Source organism: Dryas octopetala, chromosome 2 (assembly GCF_963921425.1).
Source record: "Dryas octopetala chromosome 2, drDryOcto1.1, whole genome shotgun sequence".
In the NCBI taxonomy this organism is placed as follows: Eukaryota; Viridiplantae; Streptophyta; class Magnoliopsida; order Rosales; family Rosaceae; genus Dryas; species Dryas octopetala.
In genome coordinates this window covers 1246595-1265178 of record NC_141367.1, presented here as the reverse complement: position 1 = coordinate 1265178, position 18584 = coordinate 1246595, and the positions used below count along the sequence as shown (strand labels likewise).

Below are 18584 nucleotides of genomic sequence, written 5' to 3'. Positions count from 1 at the left end.
TACAGTTTTTATTAGCAGCAGTCAAATGTACCTACTCCAAATATATATTATATTAGTAACAACAATGATAAGAAAAAACAACATTTATGATTATGATGATAATTATACCTGTTGTATTCAACAAACAAAATTTCGCGCATACACAAAACATGTTTCACCTCTTTGTCATTGTATAATTTGAGACAAATAATTTATCCTTTGTTTATAAACCAGAGTACACGTTGACACATGTCAATAATAGCAAAAACCATACCAAAATGAACTGACAAAAGAATCATAATGAAGTAGTTGAATCTCAATTAAAACCAAGTGGTATCAAGAAATTATGTGAGCCACAACATTCTGATGTGCAGAAGTAGAGTTCTTTCTCTTCTTAAAGATTATATATTACAAGTTTCATATCTTAGTTTTTCCAAAAACACTAAACAAGGTCATAGGCTAACATCAGATATTGATACTCTCGTCCACCTGCTTACCAGAGGACTTCCTCTAGTAAGCAAGTGGATAAGACATAAGAGGTTACCAGTGATTTAGGAACGAATAATCGATGCTTGTTAGTGGGCTGCAAAAGGAGGTCACCTAAGATTAAGCAAGAAATGTCAGCTGACATTAATTCCCACCACAAATAGTTAAAACAAGATCATACTACAGACCTACCAAGATCATGCTACATTTCATTATACTTCACCAGGGAATCGTGGGAATACAACACTAGTTGTACCTCAAATAACATTTTCTATATTCATTTGGCCAAAATGGAGGCATACAAACACGATAACAATTTCTACATTTGGATAATAGCAGCAATTCAAATGAAAGTTACCAGAGAGAGAGAAAGATGGCTTTTGGCTCAAACAGTCGGATTCACATCATATTTAGCAGGTATCAGAGGGAAAAAATCGAACAATCATGGTAGTTATACAGTAGATCTTTACAAAGGTAAGCAGTGATACAAAGCATAGTCTTCTAGAATTTGATGGCATTGACCACAAAATTGAAAATATCTTCTTTACAAAGGTAAGCAGTGAATTTTTGCAAAAGGCAAAGAAGATTTTTTCGTCATTCACTCTAGGGAGTAATTTTGCCATCAATGTAGGGGCAGATACCTTTCCTTCAGATATAATTAGTGTGTATCTGTGCAGAATTTGGCTGCAAACATATATTATTAACTTGTTGAAGAAAATATAATGTAGAGAATCTAAACAAATACCAAATCAATTAATATGACAAACTACCTTACAGATCTAACAAGTCCTATCTCTTTATTTAGCAACAATGCTGAGCATGAAAAAATAGAACTGTTCTTGACTATATCAAGTGCCAAGGTGTTGACTATTGGTATCTCTGGTCTATTTGCTGACAATTGTGTAGGGCATAAGAGTGACTGAGTGAGGCCTTCATCCTTATGGAAAGGGTATCTCAAATCCTATAAGCATACTCATGTCATTCAACAATATCGAACACAAAAAATCACACATGATTCGCTGTTTTGGGTAAATGTATCTGACAAGAATTTTTAGAGGGTTAGATTGTATGATGGTACCTTCTTATTATTGAGTAGAAATCCAACAAACACAATAATCAGTATCATCATCTTGATAAAATCAGATTGTAGGCTGGTACCTCTCATTCTAGAGTCAAATCCGATAAACCAGAGTCATCAGTATCATCATCTGGATCTAGTGAAGCATCAACTGACATCACAAAAGCAGGAGAAACATTTTGCACATTGTTAGAACCATCTTCTGGATCTTGTGGCACCGGAGCAGCAGGAGAGACATTTCCTAGGTCTTCCTGAAACTCGGGACCATCTTCATCTGACTGGTAGGGAAGCATATCCATTATATCTGGCTGTACAAGCTCAAGCTTGTGTTCTGGTTTATGTTGCTGATTGAATCGGCCAGAGATCTTAAAAGGCGCATTATAGCAAGCTTCACATAGGTCAAAACCCATTTCCTCCACGCAGTCTTTGCATTTGTACCTCTCCCCAATAATTGGAGACATCTGTAAAGAAGACCGTGAAGTTTGTAAATCGGACAAGAAATAACACATGCTTTTCGTACTACGATTATCAGGGCAAGGGCACTTCCATTATTTTATTATTTATTATTATTTTTGCTGTACACTTTATCAACACAACAGTTGTATCCACCTCTGTTCCATACTCATTTGAATGCTTAAAAGAATTCACCTCCATTTGCTTAAAAAAGAGCACAGATCTAGTAAATAGAAGTGCAAGACACAAGTGGAAGTAGACGAATGAATATACAAAAAGAAAGCCAAGAAAAAAACACAATGATAGTTTTACACTTATTTAATTCTTTTACTTTATTCAAAAGTTTTTTCCACTGATCAACCAGCCAAAATACGTTTATAAGGCAACTGATTCACATAAGAAAACCATGGTTGGAATAACAGTAACGTCTTCTGACTTCAGCTTGTACCCAATCATGAATCCTCTTATTACAGAGATATTAACAACATAATTTCATAAAACCAATACATAATTTTGATCATATTTAAGATAACTCACAAAAAAAAAAAATTAATGAAAATTATGGGTTAGAATGAGCAACTTTAAAGAAAAGTAACTTTCCTTATAATCAGTATTAATTCATGGGTTAGAAGATTGTATAGAAATAAGTTAAGTGGCTCTTTTTATAACGATAAGCCGTAAGCTACTTTCTTAGAACACCTGACTAACCCCCAGGGCACATGCAGTCCCCCTGTCCTACAGTAATGGGTAATTACCAGGAAAAATACCTTGGGGGTGGCCCCAAGAGATGGCGGCAATTTTAAGTTGGTCCATTATCCTTAGAGCAAATTATTGACCATTGAACCAAACCCTTGGCGCTTATTCTTAGAGTGAAATTTGATAGGCGGTAGAAAAGGAAAAAGAACATTACCCCACAGTAATCACAACCAATTCCAAAATGAACATTCTGCCCATGGCCAGACCAGCAAGATGAGTAATTATCAGAAAGCGTTGACAATGACGGGCCAGCACGTTGATGAGCACGCGCTGAATGTGAAATCGAGTTAATCTCATATGAACACCAGAAATAAAAGAGTCAAGAACAACTAAAACAAGAGACGCATAAAAGAATTGGTTTTAAGAAAAAAAAAACAAACTGGAAGCATCAGTAGTACTACATCCATATATCTGCAATATTAATCAATAAATAAATAATTAAATCTGCAGTATAACTAATTATATCTGTGTGACATAATTAAAGTACAACATAGACCAGTTATCATTTTTACACAATAAACAGAACAAAACCAGAATTAATTAAGAAAGCTCCTCATATTAGAATTTAAAAGAGGAAATTGCACCATTGGTCCACTTAATCTTTAGAAAGTTTCATATTGGTCCACGATCTTTTTTTGTTCTTTATTGGTCCACAAATTGTCTGATGTTTCCCATTGTGGTCCAAACCGTCAAATTAGCATAGACAGATGTCTATTTTAGTCATGTGCCGTGCAAGTGGGCTACTGTTGAGGGGCAAGGTTTGGATTCCCCCCCGCCCCCAATATTGTTCCCCAACCTCCGACCAGCAAGTGCGTGGTGGTCACTCCTCCCCTTTCTTTGGGGAAGGCTGGTCAGAGGTTGGGGAAGAATAAAATAGGGGGAAATTCCAACTTTGCCCCTCAATAGTACCCCAACTGCACGGCACATGACTAAGAAAGATGATCGTCCAAGCTAATTTGATGGTTTGGACCACATTGGGAAATGTTAGACAGTTCATGGACCAATAAGAAACCAAAAATATATCATGGACCAATATGGATTTTTTACAAAGTAAGCGGACCAATGATGCAATTTCCTCAATTTAAAATATCCAATTGAAGAACTGGAGATAAAAGAAAATTGGTGCAATGCAAGAGAAACTATGAAAAAGAAAAACATAGGCTTATAAAGGAAATTTGAAACTGCTGAATCAGCATTTTATGCCATCCATATAACCACATAAATTAATGGATGGCTTGTCAAGTTAAACTCCATCTACCTTCCCCAAAATTCCATTGGCAACTACCCAACAAATCCAGCAGTATAGAAGAGTCTAGGGCTCTAATTGTGAAGATGAGAAACTTTCTGATCCATCTATCTGTAAGGTCCTAATTTTCATAACATCTTAATATGATGTAAAGACTTGTTGATATTTGAAGCCTAGAAAATCAGCAGAAACTCAAAAATACTATAACCTCATTAAAAATAAAAGCGAAGAAGAGCATCTTGCATCTTATATAAGATGTTCAATCCAAACCCTGAATCTTAGTGAGCTTCCAAAACGTATGTCTTCTCTATTCCATAAAATTTCAGAAGACAAGACAAAAAGTATGTTGTCTGTTATAAACAAGAGAAGGGAACAAGAATTTGTAGAAACTTTGAAGTGATATTTTACCATCAGAAGTTGGGGCTGAGAGAAAATAATAAACAAGAATGATGTTTAATCCAATTTTTGACAATATATGTTGTTTGTAATTTTTTTTTAAAATAAAGCATTCTCTTTCCAATTATATAGATCAGAACAGACCAGTCCAGTTCAATCCTATATAATGATATTAATATTAGAAAAATATATAACAGAATAAAAGAACTAAAAGAATTGAAGTTCTTAAGACTCTCATACTGACAATCAGCTTGGTTTACTGAAGACGTTCGTCTCTGTGCATAAATTTCAGGATACTGCTCCTCCAAAAAATGCTCTAAAACTAAGCAAACACTTGGAAATCCATTCGGATGCATGCTTTGACAAATCTGGCACCTAGAAATCCCATCGACTGGGATGCAGATACAAGATTCACAATATACTGCACAAAAGAAAAGTTTATATTGGTACATGCTGATATGAATATACCTGACTTTTATGTTCAACATAACAGTTTATAATAGGTTACCATGGCCACAATTGAGAACGACAGGTTGAAAGAGCAAGTTCTTGCATGCAACACACAGTAGATCAGAAACAGAAACCTTCTTTTGAGTTCCATTTGCAACATCATTACCATGGAAACAATTATCTTGGATGACTGCATATCTAGTAGCTTCAACATTCTTTGGAGATGTTGTAGGCTTTGTAATATTAGCTTCATAATCTGACGTAGTTTCTGGTGAATCTACAAGTGAGGGAGATTCTCCTAGTGCAGAAGAACAACTTCCAGAGTTCTTTGACTGTGGACAAGGGGGAGAATATGGAACATTGCCCACAACACTTTCAGTAGGATTTGATCCAGATAAAGGATTATCAATTTGAGGTGAGAAGTAGCCAAATCCCTTTTCTTCTTCTGGAACAGCCAAGGAAGATAATACAGTGAATTATTTAACAAGGCAACGTTACGTCATATTCCATGAGATTGCAACTGTCATACAAGTAAACTAACACAAGCTTCAACCCAAAGTGCGAGCATGAGAAGGTCAAATTAATTATGGGCATCCATCAAGAAAGAACATCAACTTTCCAAGAGTTAACTCTAAACAAAGGAATGAAATGACACAGAAAAAGGTAAGGCAAGGTAAATCTTCAAAATCCACTCACTCCCCTAAAACTTTATATCAAAAAGGCCTAAGATCTGATGCATGATATGTATTGAAACACTACTATTCCCTTGCTCAGCGATCATCTGACCAGAAAACTGAAGAAGTTTGACATTCCTTGCTAACAATTCACATGCAACATAAGTATTTCCATAACTCTAGGATGGACAAAAAGGATCAACAAAAAGCCAAAACAAGAAAGGACTACTGTTGACATCTATTAATGAATAAAGAATCACTTCCTTTTCCTTCCTATGGTGAGTATTTATTTAAAATACTCTCAAATTTGTTGAAGTTTATCTAATCAACTAAGATTCTTGCTCTCCTACAATATCTAGAGACATTATGTTTTATTGGATACAACATCTCTGGAAACAAATCATATTACTTTCCAAAAAGGATTACTTAGAAGCATATATATGTTTACTACAGTCTACAAAGAGTCAAAAGAAGCATACACACATGATTTAAAAAAAAAAGGGTGTATGTATTATATTCCCTAAATATCTAATCATTAGTGCCATGCAATCAAGATTTTTCTAGAGCTTCAGTGCAAAACTAATTTATTAATTTCCTTTTTCTGATCACTTGTATTCCCCATAGGGTGATAGAACACCGTTGAGCTCATGACATCTGCCATTAGAAGGAAAGGGGTGCCGCAGTGGGAGTGGTCCCATTTACAAGGTTTCACAAGCACTTCCTTGCATATCATTTGGTACACTCTGAAGAACCAATGCTGCTACTAACTTAAGAGTATTCAAGAAACAGCCCATATGCATGTGCATCATAAAACTCAAAGAAAATTTGAATTTCATTATTACACGCATCATTTTTACACTGGAAAAAGGATCCGTGCACATGAAAACATTACTTTTTAGGAAAACATCAATTTGAAAGAAAGTGTATTTTTTCTCTGTTGTTGAAGTCACTGTTGTAATCTGGTGGGCTCCTTGTCCATTGTTTTGCACTCTTTCGTTGTGTTTCTCACACGATATGTGTGTACAAATATGATAGAGGTTAAAAGAAAGTGGGATAGAGGTTGAGATTTCCTACATGCTTGTTGACAGAAAAGGTTCTCTTAATAATAGTATAGATTAAACGAGCATAGATAATTCATTTAAAGTGATAAGCAATTCAACCCAATAATGTTCAAGCAGTTTAGTGAAACACACCTCCCACTTGTTTTTCCCTTCTCTTATATGCAGCAGGATACAACTTCTGAAGTAAGAAATGCAGCAAATGACAGATACTAGGGAAATGATTATACGGGTGCCGACAAACCGGACAATTGGATTCGTGAAAAGCGTTCATGGAATTGAAGACACACCAGAAACAAGAAATGTGGCCACAGCCTGCAAATACCAATATCATAAAGGCTTCAAAAAGGCATAACTATCACTTAGTCAAGTCAATGAAATGTGCTAATAATCAAGTCAATGCAATGTATGCCTCAAAATTAATCATGGTTTCTCACCTAAAACAACAGGCTTGTAAAGAAGATCCCTGAAAAGTAAAGGAATCACCTTTAGACATGCAATTACCAAAGAAAATAGAATGTAAAAAAGTTAATTCACCTGAACATTGACCACTGAGTGGAACAAATTTATACAAACAAGGAAATCTTTTGTTGCCATACAGTTTGGCATGTTATGTTGTATGGATTGTTGATCAAGTGGAATCTTGTTTAAATTTAAACTCATTTGATCAGACTTACAACATCTATTGATGCCTGTAAATATGCATAACAATAGAATCATGTTGAGTCATAGCTATGACTATGATATGTCAACAATACTCTTCCAATTTTCAAGGGACTTGTATATCCTTGTTAGTACACATACCCTTTTGTTTTTAAATCAATCTATCACTTGTTTCTCCTTATTCATATAATTTTGAAAAAGACACACACACAGACAAACAGACATAAACGTACATTGAATTTGCTCAGAGTTCAATCTGAAATTATAATAAACGCATTAAATTATGAAAGTGCTATAGAACAAAAAAATCAAATTTCAGGAGAAAGAAATGTGATGGAATCATTGTAATTCAAACACCCATCAATGAGATAAATAAACAAGTGATGAAATTCAAGCAAAGACATGATCTTTGAGGTTTGAAAAATTGAAGAAAGAAAAGACTGACAGGCAAACACAGCACTTGAACTCTTCTCGGAATTCCTCGCCTTCAAGCTCTTCATCATCATCTTCTTGTTGTTGTTTTATTAGGGTTTTATTGTTTTCCATTTCGAATAATAATTCTGAGACAGAAAGAAAAGGATGATTATTTTCTTTTAACTGAAAATAAATTTCAACGGTTTTTTATGGGTTGCCTGGTTCTTATATTAAGAATTAGATACACTTAGATTATTAGAGCATCTTCCTTACCAAAAAGAAAAAGAAAAATGCCAGATTATAATATTTGTTTTTCTAAAAACTTTATTTTTTCTTCATTTTCTCGTTATACCCAGCTCACTTCTCTATTATATGTTTATGTTAGTAAAATCTATATTAACATTAAAAATTCTCACCTCCCAACATCACTCTCGCCCGAATACCCAACATCACTATAAGAAAATAAATGGATTTGCATTGGGAATATACTATTGCCAAGATTTAGTTGGGATATAGATTTATCTGCGTTTTGGCAATGTGCATTCTCAGCATTTTGAGAGATCTGCACCCTTTACGTAATCCAACATTCTTAATAAATTCATATTAGCATAATCTCTAAATTCAATTCATGACATGAAAATTTTGTGTCAAAAAGGTACAAATAAGTAGGGGTGGGAATGGGTCGGTTTTTACTTGACAACCGACCCAAAACCAACCCGTCTTTGAGAGTCGGTTGCAACCGACAACCGACCCACAGAGCTCGGTTCGAGTATTACCAACCGACCCATAAAAGCCGATTCGGTGGTCAGTTATAAAATTTGATGAAACTCGGATGCCCAAAACTGACCCAACAACCGACTTTAGGGGAATTCTTTTTGGGCCTTTGGCAACGTTGGGCCGTGTGTGTGAGGTTTGGGCTGTGTTGTGTGAGTGGGAAAAATTAACACAGCCCCAAACCTAACTGCTGGTTTATCTCTCAACGCTGACCATCGAGTTTGAAGCCTTCCATTTCCAATCCATCACTCATTCTCACTCTCTCAACGCTCGATCTGTTGTAGCTGTACCCAATCGCAACGCAGCCCCCTTATCGATCACTCATTTTCTCTCTTGCCAGCGACGAAGATTGCATCACCGCGTGACCATCTTCTCTCTCATTTGCTGAAAATCCCTAATTTTCTAATCATTTAAGTCCATCTTTGATCTTTCTCCTCAATCTCTTTGTCTCTTATGAATAATTCATTCATTTCATTGGCTGTTGTTTGATTCAATTCAACTATCTGCAGTCGATCAGTTTCCTTGCATGGTTGTTGTCATTTCTTTATAATTTGCTGGAAATTGCCGCGCAATATGTTTTTCTTTGTTTGAAACTTTGAATAGTTGCGTAATGGGTTTTTCGGATTGGATAGTTTTCATATAGGTTATGACTTATGATAGTTGTGGTTGGCATTGGGAAGCTCATGTGTTTGTGAGTGCAAGTTTATACAAGCATGCTAGTAACCAATTTGAGTATGTCTAGGGATTTGTTTGGGTTTTTAAATTGGATGCAAAGTAAGCAAATTGGAGTTACAAATAATTAGTTTACCAAATTATAATTTCTCTATTTTCTCTCCACCAAATTATCTTTCAAGTTGTTTGATATTTTTTTTTTTAATATTTGAAATGCATAAACATGGTAAACACAACACAATTCATTTTATTTCATGATACGAGCGGCGACAAACATATAAAGGAAACCACACTAACAACCAAAGACTAGAACAAGTACATAAAATTAACAAGCACAACAACCAACAACAAAGAAATGATGATACATTTTATAGAGTTGGTGGAATGCATCCACGACATTCTTCAGTGGTTCCGACGGGTTGAAGGCAACTCACGGATGTCCACGTAAACATTCTTATAATTAAAGCAATATGAAATATTCAATTTGGCTTCACAATCGGGACATGGTTGAATGCCCTTCCCGCAAGTGCATGGAACGCCCTCTGGATATTTGGGTATTGGGATTTTCACGTCCCGCTTTAAATAATATTGGCGCAGTGGATCTTTTCCTTCAGGGCTGCACATACAGAATTGCATCATTGGTAAGCTATGAAAGAAGGCGTTACAAAGCTCGCAAGTTCGCTCATAACCATTGGGGGGGCACTTACACAAGCTCTCATCGAGGGTTTTCCTGGAGGAGGAATCCATGTCTAATAATTGGATGTGGATGTGCTTGGCCTACCAATTAAACCTTGGTATTTATAAGGGAAAAGATCATGGCTTGCCCATTGGATACCCTGATGAATTCATAGATACTTGAATCCTACATGTGAAGCAACAGTTCTGTGCATGATATGGGGTGTGGAGTCAGTGTATGGTCTTGTCATTGTGATGGTTGTGTCATGTCAAGTCAGATATTCGAATTCATGGTCAATACCCTTTATTTCATTTCACCAACATAAAACAAGAAAATTAAACTCGAATAATAAGTGAAGTTACAATAATGTCTGAGATTGAAACCCTAAGCCATAAACCATGACCGGCCCCTCGTTCCTAAGATAGTGGTCCAAACACTCAATTTTCATTAGTTTAAACATTTAATGAAATTGATGCTCTCATGCATGGATACATTAAAACTAAATGCATCATCTTATGCTTGATTGTATGAATATCACATGTATAAGCATATATTTCGTATATGCATATACATGTATTTAAAAGTTACATATAATTTAGAAATACATTTTCGATCAATAGCATAAAATAGCCTTCAAATGAATTATAAAACCATAGATGAAATGTCAAAACTTTATTAATAATCTCATTTACTCAAAAGACTTTAGTCCATTTATGTTCTTCATATTATGTGAGAATGACACAATCATAAACAAAAATATGGTGGAGGCTCTAGATTATCCCATCATATTTTAGTAACGAATCATCATAAATCAATTATCTAGGTGTGAGGTTCTAACCTTAATTATTTATGAACCCTAACCGAGAGCTAAGGTACAATTACATATCAAACACTTTAGTTGAAACTCTTTTCACCCTAACCAGTTTTAGTCTTAATTGTTAAACATCATACATTTTATCAACTAGATGAATTATTTGTACTTTCCATATCATTAAATAACCTAGATATATAAATTATGTCCCTTAGATAAGCATGACACCAATTACATTATTCAAGCTAGGGACATATACATTAACAAGATAGAAACATGAATCTGAGAAATGGTGTTCTAGTTCAGCACCTCCTTTTCACCTTGATCAACTCAAGGACTTTCATTGTTCAATTGACCTTAATAGACTTCTTTACACAAATTGTGTTATTGCTTTAATTAAAAGCAAGTTGAAATTATCAACATGATTTCATTGGTTTGATTACTCAAACAACTGTTAATTTCGGGATGATTTTGCTATACTTAGGTTGTGTTTTCGGGTTTTTTATTTTTATATGTTAAACTAGATACCCTAAGCTTTCCATGGAAACAAGAATCACAAAAATATGGTAAGTAATGGATTTATTATGAATTTTTGTTTGGGGCTTTCTGTCACTGTTAATTTCTTTGGCGGGCTCATTTTAGTAGTTAGGATCTTTGAAAGGCCTATGTAGAGTTACCCAAATGTCATGAAATTTTACTATGATGTTTTCATGTATGTTAATTTCTAATCTGGAGATTTTGGGGCCATTATCTTGTGTAAGTAATGTTTAAAAATTCGGAGAAGACCTCAGGGTTAGTAAAAGGGACTCACTGACTATAAAGGATTTCAGAGCTACATGTGAGATTCCGAGACTAGAGAAGAATTTGACACAGTTTAAATGAAAGTTATTGAGAATAGTGGGTTGAATGATAATGTGTAGTTGCATTCAATATATAAAATTTGATCGTCATGGGTGCCTGCATATGTCAATCTTATTTTTTCAGTTGTAAGCCTCTAATGTCAAGTAGCCAACGAGCATAAAGTGCACATGCATTCTTCAAGAGGTATGCTCCAAACAACTCATTAGTGAATTTTTTATTCAATCTAATAGGATATATATTTTTTTATTCAACGAGTTAATAGCTTATCATGTTGATGTTAATGAGAAGCCTAAATTGAACTTGTCTCATGAGATAGAATCCCAAGTGGTAGAGATTTATACATGATCATGTTTTTATGAGTTCCAAAATGAGTTATAGGATTGCTTCAATTACAAATATGAAATTAAAATAGAAGATGACAATCAATATGGGAAAAAACTTACCTATAATAAGGATAGAGGCTAACTTGGCATCCTATGATATAGATTTTATCTTGAAATTAGAAAAAGTTTTATGTGATGAAGTATAAGAATATATGTGTCATCATGTTATTGGGTTGAGATACTGTTGGAGCCAAATTTCTCCGATTAGAAAATTTGCCAACAATGATTTTTCATGATGATTTTGAGAAGCCCAGATTCCATCTTCGATCGTTATCCATAAGAGCAAAAAACACTATGATGCCTAAGTCAGTAAAATTCCTATCAGCTAGCCTCCTGGTTTTTTCATAATATAGGATATAGGCTCATTGTGCCTTGTTCCGCACCCATCCCCTACCTCCCCTTTCCACTTCCCTTGCCCTTTAATCATGGCCTTAATGGAGATTTTGGTGGGATCAAACTGTAGTAGTGAGATTTCCACGTTCTATCTTCATCAGCAAATGGTCATGTGCCAATTTGAGTGGTCTTTGGTCTTGGGCTTGACTGACCTCATCCCTTGTCAAGACCAACTAGTTCAGCATAGCCTTTTCTGGCCTAAAAGTGGTTTACCCCAATTTATATTGGTCTATCTTTGTTGTGTTTGGTTCATATGATTATTTTGGATCCCATAAATACCAAATTAGTCATATCCCTGTTACAGGAAAGTTTCTCTCATCAATATGTGTATCTAGTTTATAAGAGAAATGATGAGATTGATGCATAAAGTGTGAGATATTCTTTATGATGAGGATTTAAATTTTTCTTCATACCAATTGCAAAACTAAAAATAAAAATTAAGAGTAATGGAATCCATTGTAGGCACATTTTGAGATATTTGCACAAAGTTAAAGATGTAAATATATTGCCTCAACAATATATTTTGAAGGGGTGGTTAAGAACTGCCAAATTTGAGACATTGAGGGATATTGTTGGCGCAAAGATAACTAATGTCAACCTATTGATTTTAAGGATAAGTAAATTACTTCAACATGACATAAGTAAATTGTTTTTCTAGCAAATTACATGTAAATTAATAAACATTTCAATATTACATAATGATCAATGTAAATTTTTTTCTCCCATAAAGGTCAATGAGTTTTGAAATTATATCTCACTTTAGTCACTAAACTCAATCCACTTGATAATGTAATGTATTTTGGTGCATTGAAAAATACTAATTTTCCCATCTTTTTTTTTTTCATTACTTATAGTCATAAAATTACGACATTTGTCCTTCATTTAGTTTAGGGTATAGAAATGAAATTTAAGGTATAAAAATGGAGTGCAGGGTATATAAATAGGGTTTAGAATTAGGTTTATAGAACTTATGGCTTAGGGTTTAGGTCTCGACCCAAAATCCAGAAGTTAAATTTTAAGCCGTTTTGCTGCGTAGCAGTCAAACACAAATCTAATACAAATCTAAATATAAATAGTAATGAATGTTTATTAATCTATTTTAACTTTTCTCATTTTGGTCAATAGTGACTAAAATGATATTATAAAAAAGTATATTGATTAATATGTAATTGTAAAAAGTTTATTGATTTATTTGTAATTGGTCCTTGTTTTTAATGATAGTTATTCATCCATATGTAAAGCTATATGATGCCTAGTTAATTAATTTATTTTTATTATTTTGATACCGTAAGCATGAGATAAGTACAGTAGATTTTTTATTATTTTGGTTTTAACGATCTATTATATGTATTATGTGGGACTTTAGTAATTAATTGATATTTATTTTTTCATTTTTGAAGTGCAGGTGCATCACTTTAACATTCCTCCAACATTTGTTGAGTTAATTTTTGTGCGGATAAACTCAATTTTTGGCCCCAAAACATATTTGGTCATCGTAATTTCAATATTCTCAATTTGTTTCTTGTGTTTTATATTTTTTTGTAATTTTAAGACATTATCCACCTATCATGAAATTTTTTCTCAAATCGAACTAATAATTTGTTTAAACTTTAAACTCACGAGTTTTACTAAAGAATGACAAAAATCATATATTAAGCATTGAATTTAATTTTCAAACACGAATTTAAAAAAATCTCAAATTTAAGGTTTTAAATTAGAAGTCATTATGACATCTAATTATGATTGAATAAATAGACTAACACATTGATTTTTTGTTGAACACTTATGATGACTATTTAATTAGAGTGCTGCTATTTGAATACCATTTTTTTTCTTTTTGCACACTCTAAAAACTTAATTTGTGAATTTACTTAATTGACACAAAGAGAAAAGACATTAAAGGACAAAAAAAACTCTCCTTACACACCCCATCTCTTTTTCCCTCTCTCCCACTCTCTTCTCTCCCTTTCTCTGTCTTTGTCTGGAAACAAAACCCAGGACGATGACCCACTGGTCTGTTTCTCTCCATCAGTGAAGTTTGCAAGCCCAATGTGTCTCCTCAACTAATTTTTCTTCTATCAACAAAAATTCCTTCAAACCCAATTACAGTTTCTGTGTAACAAAAACCAGTAAACATACCATGTCTCCAATCCAAAAACGCCATCAACTGGTTGTTTCGTTCGGTGACGACCCAAGCAGGAACCAAGGATAGCGACGACCCAAGCAGGAACCAAGGAAAACGACGACCCAAGCAGGAAGGGACGGCGACCCGAGCATGCCGTTCGACACTGGTCCGCCGAAAATTGGTTGTTTCGTTCGACAATCATCTGCCGAATAGAACAAGATTGTTCGATGGTTACTTGACGAATGAAACAACTAGTTTAGGCACTGGTTCGCCGAACGGGTCGCCAAAATTTTTTATTTTTTTTTAAAGGTGGATGTTTGTCAGAGAGAGAGAGAGTGTGGATGAGCATTTGGAGGTGGGCATTTGAAACCAAATCCGTTGAGGGGAATAAAGAGGGTCTCATCCACAAAAGCCTTGTGTGTTTCACAGTTTTCCTCCATTATGATTCTGAACCCCAAAAAATGAATTTGGGATAATACGTTGAGTTTGTGAGAAAAGAAAATGACTTAGGGAAAATTTTCCCTCTTTTTTTTCTTCATCCTGTCATGTTTGATGTTTGATGTCCAAATCCAGCCAAAGATGATTGATGACTGGACTGGACTACTGAAAAACACAGAGAAAGAGAGGAAGGGGTGGGTCGGGTGAGGGTGGAGGGGCTGAGTTGTGTTTTTTTCAAAGACAGAGAAAGGAAGGTGGGTGTTTTTTTTTTTTTTTTTTTGAATTGATGGGGTGTGTTATGGTGAGAAATTTTGTGAAATAAATAAAATATGAGTATTAGGATAATTGGAAGGGTGTGTTAAGAGAAATTTTAAATTTTAGAAGAATAATAGGGGTGTGTAGGAGAAAATGGTGCACAAAAAAAAAAAAAGATGTGCAAATAGCAGTACTCTTTAATTAAATGGTTAAAGAATTCATGGCAAAAAAAAAAATAGTTAAAAAATTTTTAATTTGTCAAATTTTTTATAGGGATTATCCTTAACTTTAAGACGGTTCTGATAATTGAACTAAAGGAGGAATGAGACCCACACCCGTGAAGAAATTTAGGCATCCATCCCAAAACTAATTGGCAATGGGAAGAGTAGCCCAAACCCTTATAAGCCACTAGCAAGACCTTTACATCTTCAATGTGAGATTTCTTTCAACACGCCCCCGCACGTGTGACGTCATTTAAGCCTAACACGTGAATAATTTATATTGGATGACGTGAGAACACGTGTGGTCGTTAGGCGCATCACGTGGATGACCTACTTTGATACTATGAAGAAATCTAGGCATCCATCTTAAAACTAATTGGCAATGAAAAGAATAGTCCAAACTAAGCCACAAACAAGGCCCTCACATATTTAACGTGAGATCTCTCACAACAACCCGAAGTCTAGACACTCCATCTCCATGACTATCCCAAAAACGAAGAAGGTGGATCCTTACTTTTTTCATGTTTATTTCAATCAAAGAGTAGAAAGGTGAGTCTAGGGACGACTGACGAGTAGAAGAAACGTCGCCGTTCTACCCATCAGAACCAAACGGATCAGTCCATCAAGTGAAATCCACCCTTATGGAAATCACACGGACCCAAGACCCCGCTAGGGTTTTAGATTTTGACCATGTTAGGATGCCCAGTAGATGAAGATGATGGATTAGAAGAAACTGATCATCATCGACATTTGAAACATCAAACATGGTGATACTGCTTTACGACTTGAACACCCTCAGTCTCAGAGTGGGTTATTCAATGGTTTCTTGCAGCACTTTTGCTTCCAGAACCAAAAGATTTGTTGTTGGGGATCTAAAACCCTCACACATTTTTCTTCAAAACCACTTACTTTACAGACCCATCACCTCACAAATCTCAGCAATCTCAGCCAACCATCACAGTTTCACACTCACTTACCTCATAAACTCATGTGGGTTGTCCCCAGAAGATGCAATATCAGCATCCAAGAAGGTAGACTTGCAAACCCCAAAAGGAGCTGACTCTGTTTTGGCCCTTTTGAGCAACCATGGACTCTCCGAAACCCAGATCTCAAAGCTTGTCAGGTCACGCCCAGAAATCCTTGTAGCCGATCCTGAGAAAACCCTTTTACCCAAGTTTGAATTTTTCAGCTCGGTTGGAGTTTCAAGGGAGGACCTTGCTAGAGTTCTGGCTTTTAATCCACACCTTTTGTCAAGAAGCTTGGAGAAACAAATTATACCCACTTACAATTTCCTCAGGAGTCTAATTTCTGAGGAAAATGTGGTTTCTGTTTTGAAGCGCAAGTCATGGATTTTCTTGGAAAAACACTCCAAGAATGTGGTTCCCAATATTGAGCTTTTGAGAGAAATGGGTATGCCCCAGTCGTGCCTTTCTCTGTTGCTGGCTCATAACATCCAAGTTGTGATGCACAAACATGAAAAGCTTATTGAAGTTGTGAATGAAGTTAAGCAAATGGGATTTGATATGAAGAAGTCCACTTTTGTTTCAGCACTAAGAGCATTGTGTGGCGAGAGTAGCAAGTCCATATGGAATCGAAATTGCGTTATTTACAAGAGCAAATGGGGTTGGTCTGAGGATGATGTTGTGACTGCTTTCAGGAAGAGCCCTCAGTGTATGATTCTGTCAGAGAAGAAAATAATGCAGACAATGGATTTTCTGGTGAACAAGATGGGATGGTCATCGAGAATGATCGCCACAACAAACCCTGGGGTTTTGTGTTTCAGTTTGGAGAAGAGAATTGTTCCAAGGTGTTCTGTTGTGAAGGTTTTGTTGTTGAAAGGATTGATAGATGAAGAGTTGAGTTTGGGTTATGTGATGATGCCTGCGGAGAAGTACTTCTTGGAGAGGTTTGTGACCAGATATCTCCACCAAGTGCCTCAGTTATTGAGTGTGTATCAAGGTAAACTGGATGTCCAAGATGTATGATCTTTTTGTATTTCTCATGAAAAAAGAAAGTGAAGAACTTTACCTTTCATTACTGTCCAATTCCATACTTATCTCATGTTAGTTTTTATGCCTACAAGAGATGAGTGCAAATAATAGTCTCCCAAAACGTTTAAGGATAAATTTATTGTAACTTTAACAATAGGAACCAAGTAAAATGGAATCGGGTCTTAGCCAAAAGCATATTTTATCCTTTTATTTTTAGTCTTTCCCCTGTAGCCTCAATTGTTCGCTTGTTTGTTCTTTGTTCCTGCAGTTAGATTTCTTTTTAAATTTTGTTCTGCGAAAATAACTTACCTATCCCACCTAGTATCCCCCTCTTTCATTGGCTCTCTCTCTCTCTCTCTCTCTCTCCCTCCCTGACCTTGTGTGATTAGGTTGAGCTTTTCTGTTTGGTTCTTTTGGCTTCAGGACTTCTTTGAATGAAGTAGTTTCATGACCCAAAAAAGAAAAAAAAAAACAGCCAAATTATTAGTCTAAGACAAATTCCCCCACTGGTGGAAACAACTCCAGCACTCCACCATCATCGGACTCCCACAATCATCATTCGAGAACAGAGCCTCGTTGTATGTCTGGTCTCTGCAATTTCTCACGTTTTTCTGTATTCTTCTCCTTCAAGCGTTCCCTCTCCTCTTTTTAAGTGTTTTCTCTGGACAAGGTGGGTAGATGTTTTTTTGGTTTCTTCTTTCTTGTTCATGTAGTGATTGTAGTCAATAGATTGTTGTCTCTGACTGTGGAAGCCTTATTCAACAGACTAAACCAACAAATCAAATTAAAATCTAAGGTGAAGAGCATGGCATCAGCATGGAAGTGAGATACGATTTTACTACTGTAGACCCTAAAATTAATTTTTTGTAATTGCTTTCTTTTTTTATTATTTATTTAAGTTATTGCTTTAAGACAACAATTGGATTGCAAATCATGTCCATCAACTTGGTTAATCAATTTTAGGTTTCCAATCCAAATCGCTCGTGCCTTCTAGACCATTGTCGGCTGTAGCTACTGGATTACTCATTTTCAACCAATAACAACAATACAAGTACAGATTTTACTGCTGCAACATACAAAATAAAAATATTGAAGAGAGAAAAAAGTGAATATAAAAAAAATGCTTGGAAATTTTACTTTCATAATAATATAGAACACCAAACTAAAGTGAATCAAAGTAACTATAAAATAAACTGGATGATGCAGATGTGAGGAAATGTGGTATTTCTCTTTTAATCAAATGTGTTCCAAAACTATTTGTAAAAGAATTGTAGGACTACTGCAGATCAATGAAAAAAGAGTTTTCGTCTTAGACACTTATATTTACAAAA

At 35.2% G+C, this 18584-nt stretch overlaps 2 protein-coding genes across 5 annotated transcripts; one reads left to right on the top strand and one right to left on the bottom strand.

The window, feature by feature from the left end:
- Positions 1–947: 947 nt before the first annotated feature.
- Positions 948–7871, bottom strand: LOC147292372 (E3 ubiquitin-protein ligase PRT1-like). Of its 4 annotated transcripts, none has more exons than XR_015120828.1 (8): positions 7685–7871; positions 7014–7042; positions 6712–6891; positions 4903–5289; positions 4639–4815; positions 2907–3022; positions 1236–2004; positions 948–1149 (listed from the first exon to the last, which is right to left on the bottom strand). XR_015120828.1 is itself a non-coding variant. In XM_086234391.1 (7 exons), the coding sequence occupies exons 1-7, from the start codon at positions 7783–7785 to the stop codon at positions 1627–1629; spliced, it is 1368 nt and encodes a 455-aa protein (XP_086090517.1). In that variant the 5' UTR covers positions 7786–7871; the 3' UTR covers positions 1156–1626. The 4 variants fall into 4 exon arrangements, 1 of the variants encoding a protein (XP_086090517.1); XR_015120830.1 differs by having other exon boundaries at positions 1544–2004; XR_015120829.1 differs by lacking the exon at positions 948–1149 and having other exon boundaries at positions 1156–1426; positions 1544–2004.
- Positions 7872–15757: 7886 nt separating this feature from the next.
- Positions 15758–17296, top strand: LOC147292371 (uncharacterized). Its single transcript, XM_086232496.1, has one exon. It carries the CDS (start codon positions 16027–16029, stop codon positions 17245–17247), a length of 1221 nt encoding a protein of 406 aa, XP_086088622.1. The 5' UTR covers positions 15758–16026; the 3' UTR covers positions 17248–17296.
- The last annotated feature ends 1288 nt before the right edge of the window (positions 17297–18584 follow it).

Bases quoted from the DNA above. Each gene is read 5' to 3' on its own strand.
- LOC147292372 (XM_086234391.1), bottom strand. From the start codon at position 7,785: ATGGAAAACAATAAAACCCTAATAAAACAACAACAAGAAGATGATGAT. The intron at 4,816-4,902 runs GTAACCTATTAT...TCTTTTGTGCAG, and splicing joins CGTTCTCAATTGTGGCCATG to TATATTGTGAATCTTGTATC. The intron at 3,023-4,638 runs GTCAGTATGAGA...TTTCACATTCAG, and splicing joins TTCAGTAAACCAAGCTGATT to CGCGTGCTCATCAACGTGCT.
- LOC147292371 (XM_086232496.1), top strand. From the start codon at position 16,027: ATGGTGATACTGCTTTACGACTTGAACACCCTCAGTCTCAGAGTGGGT.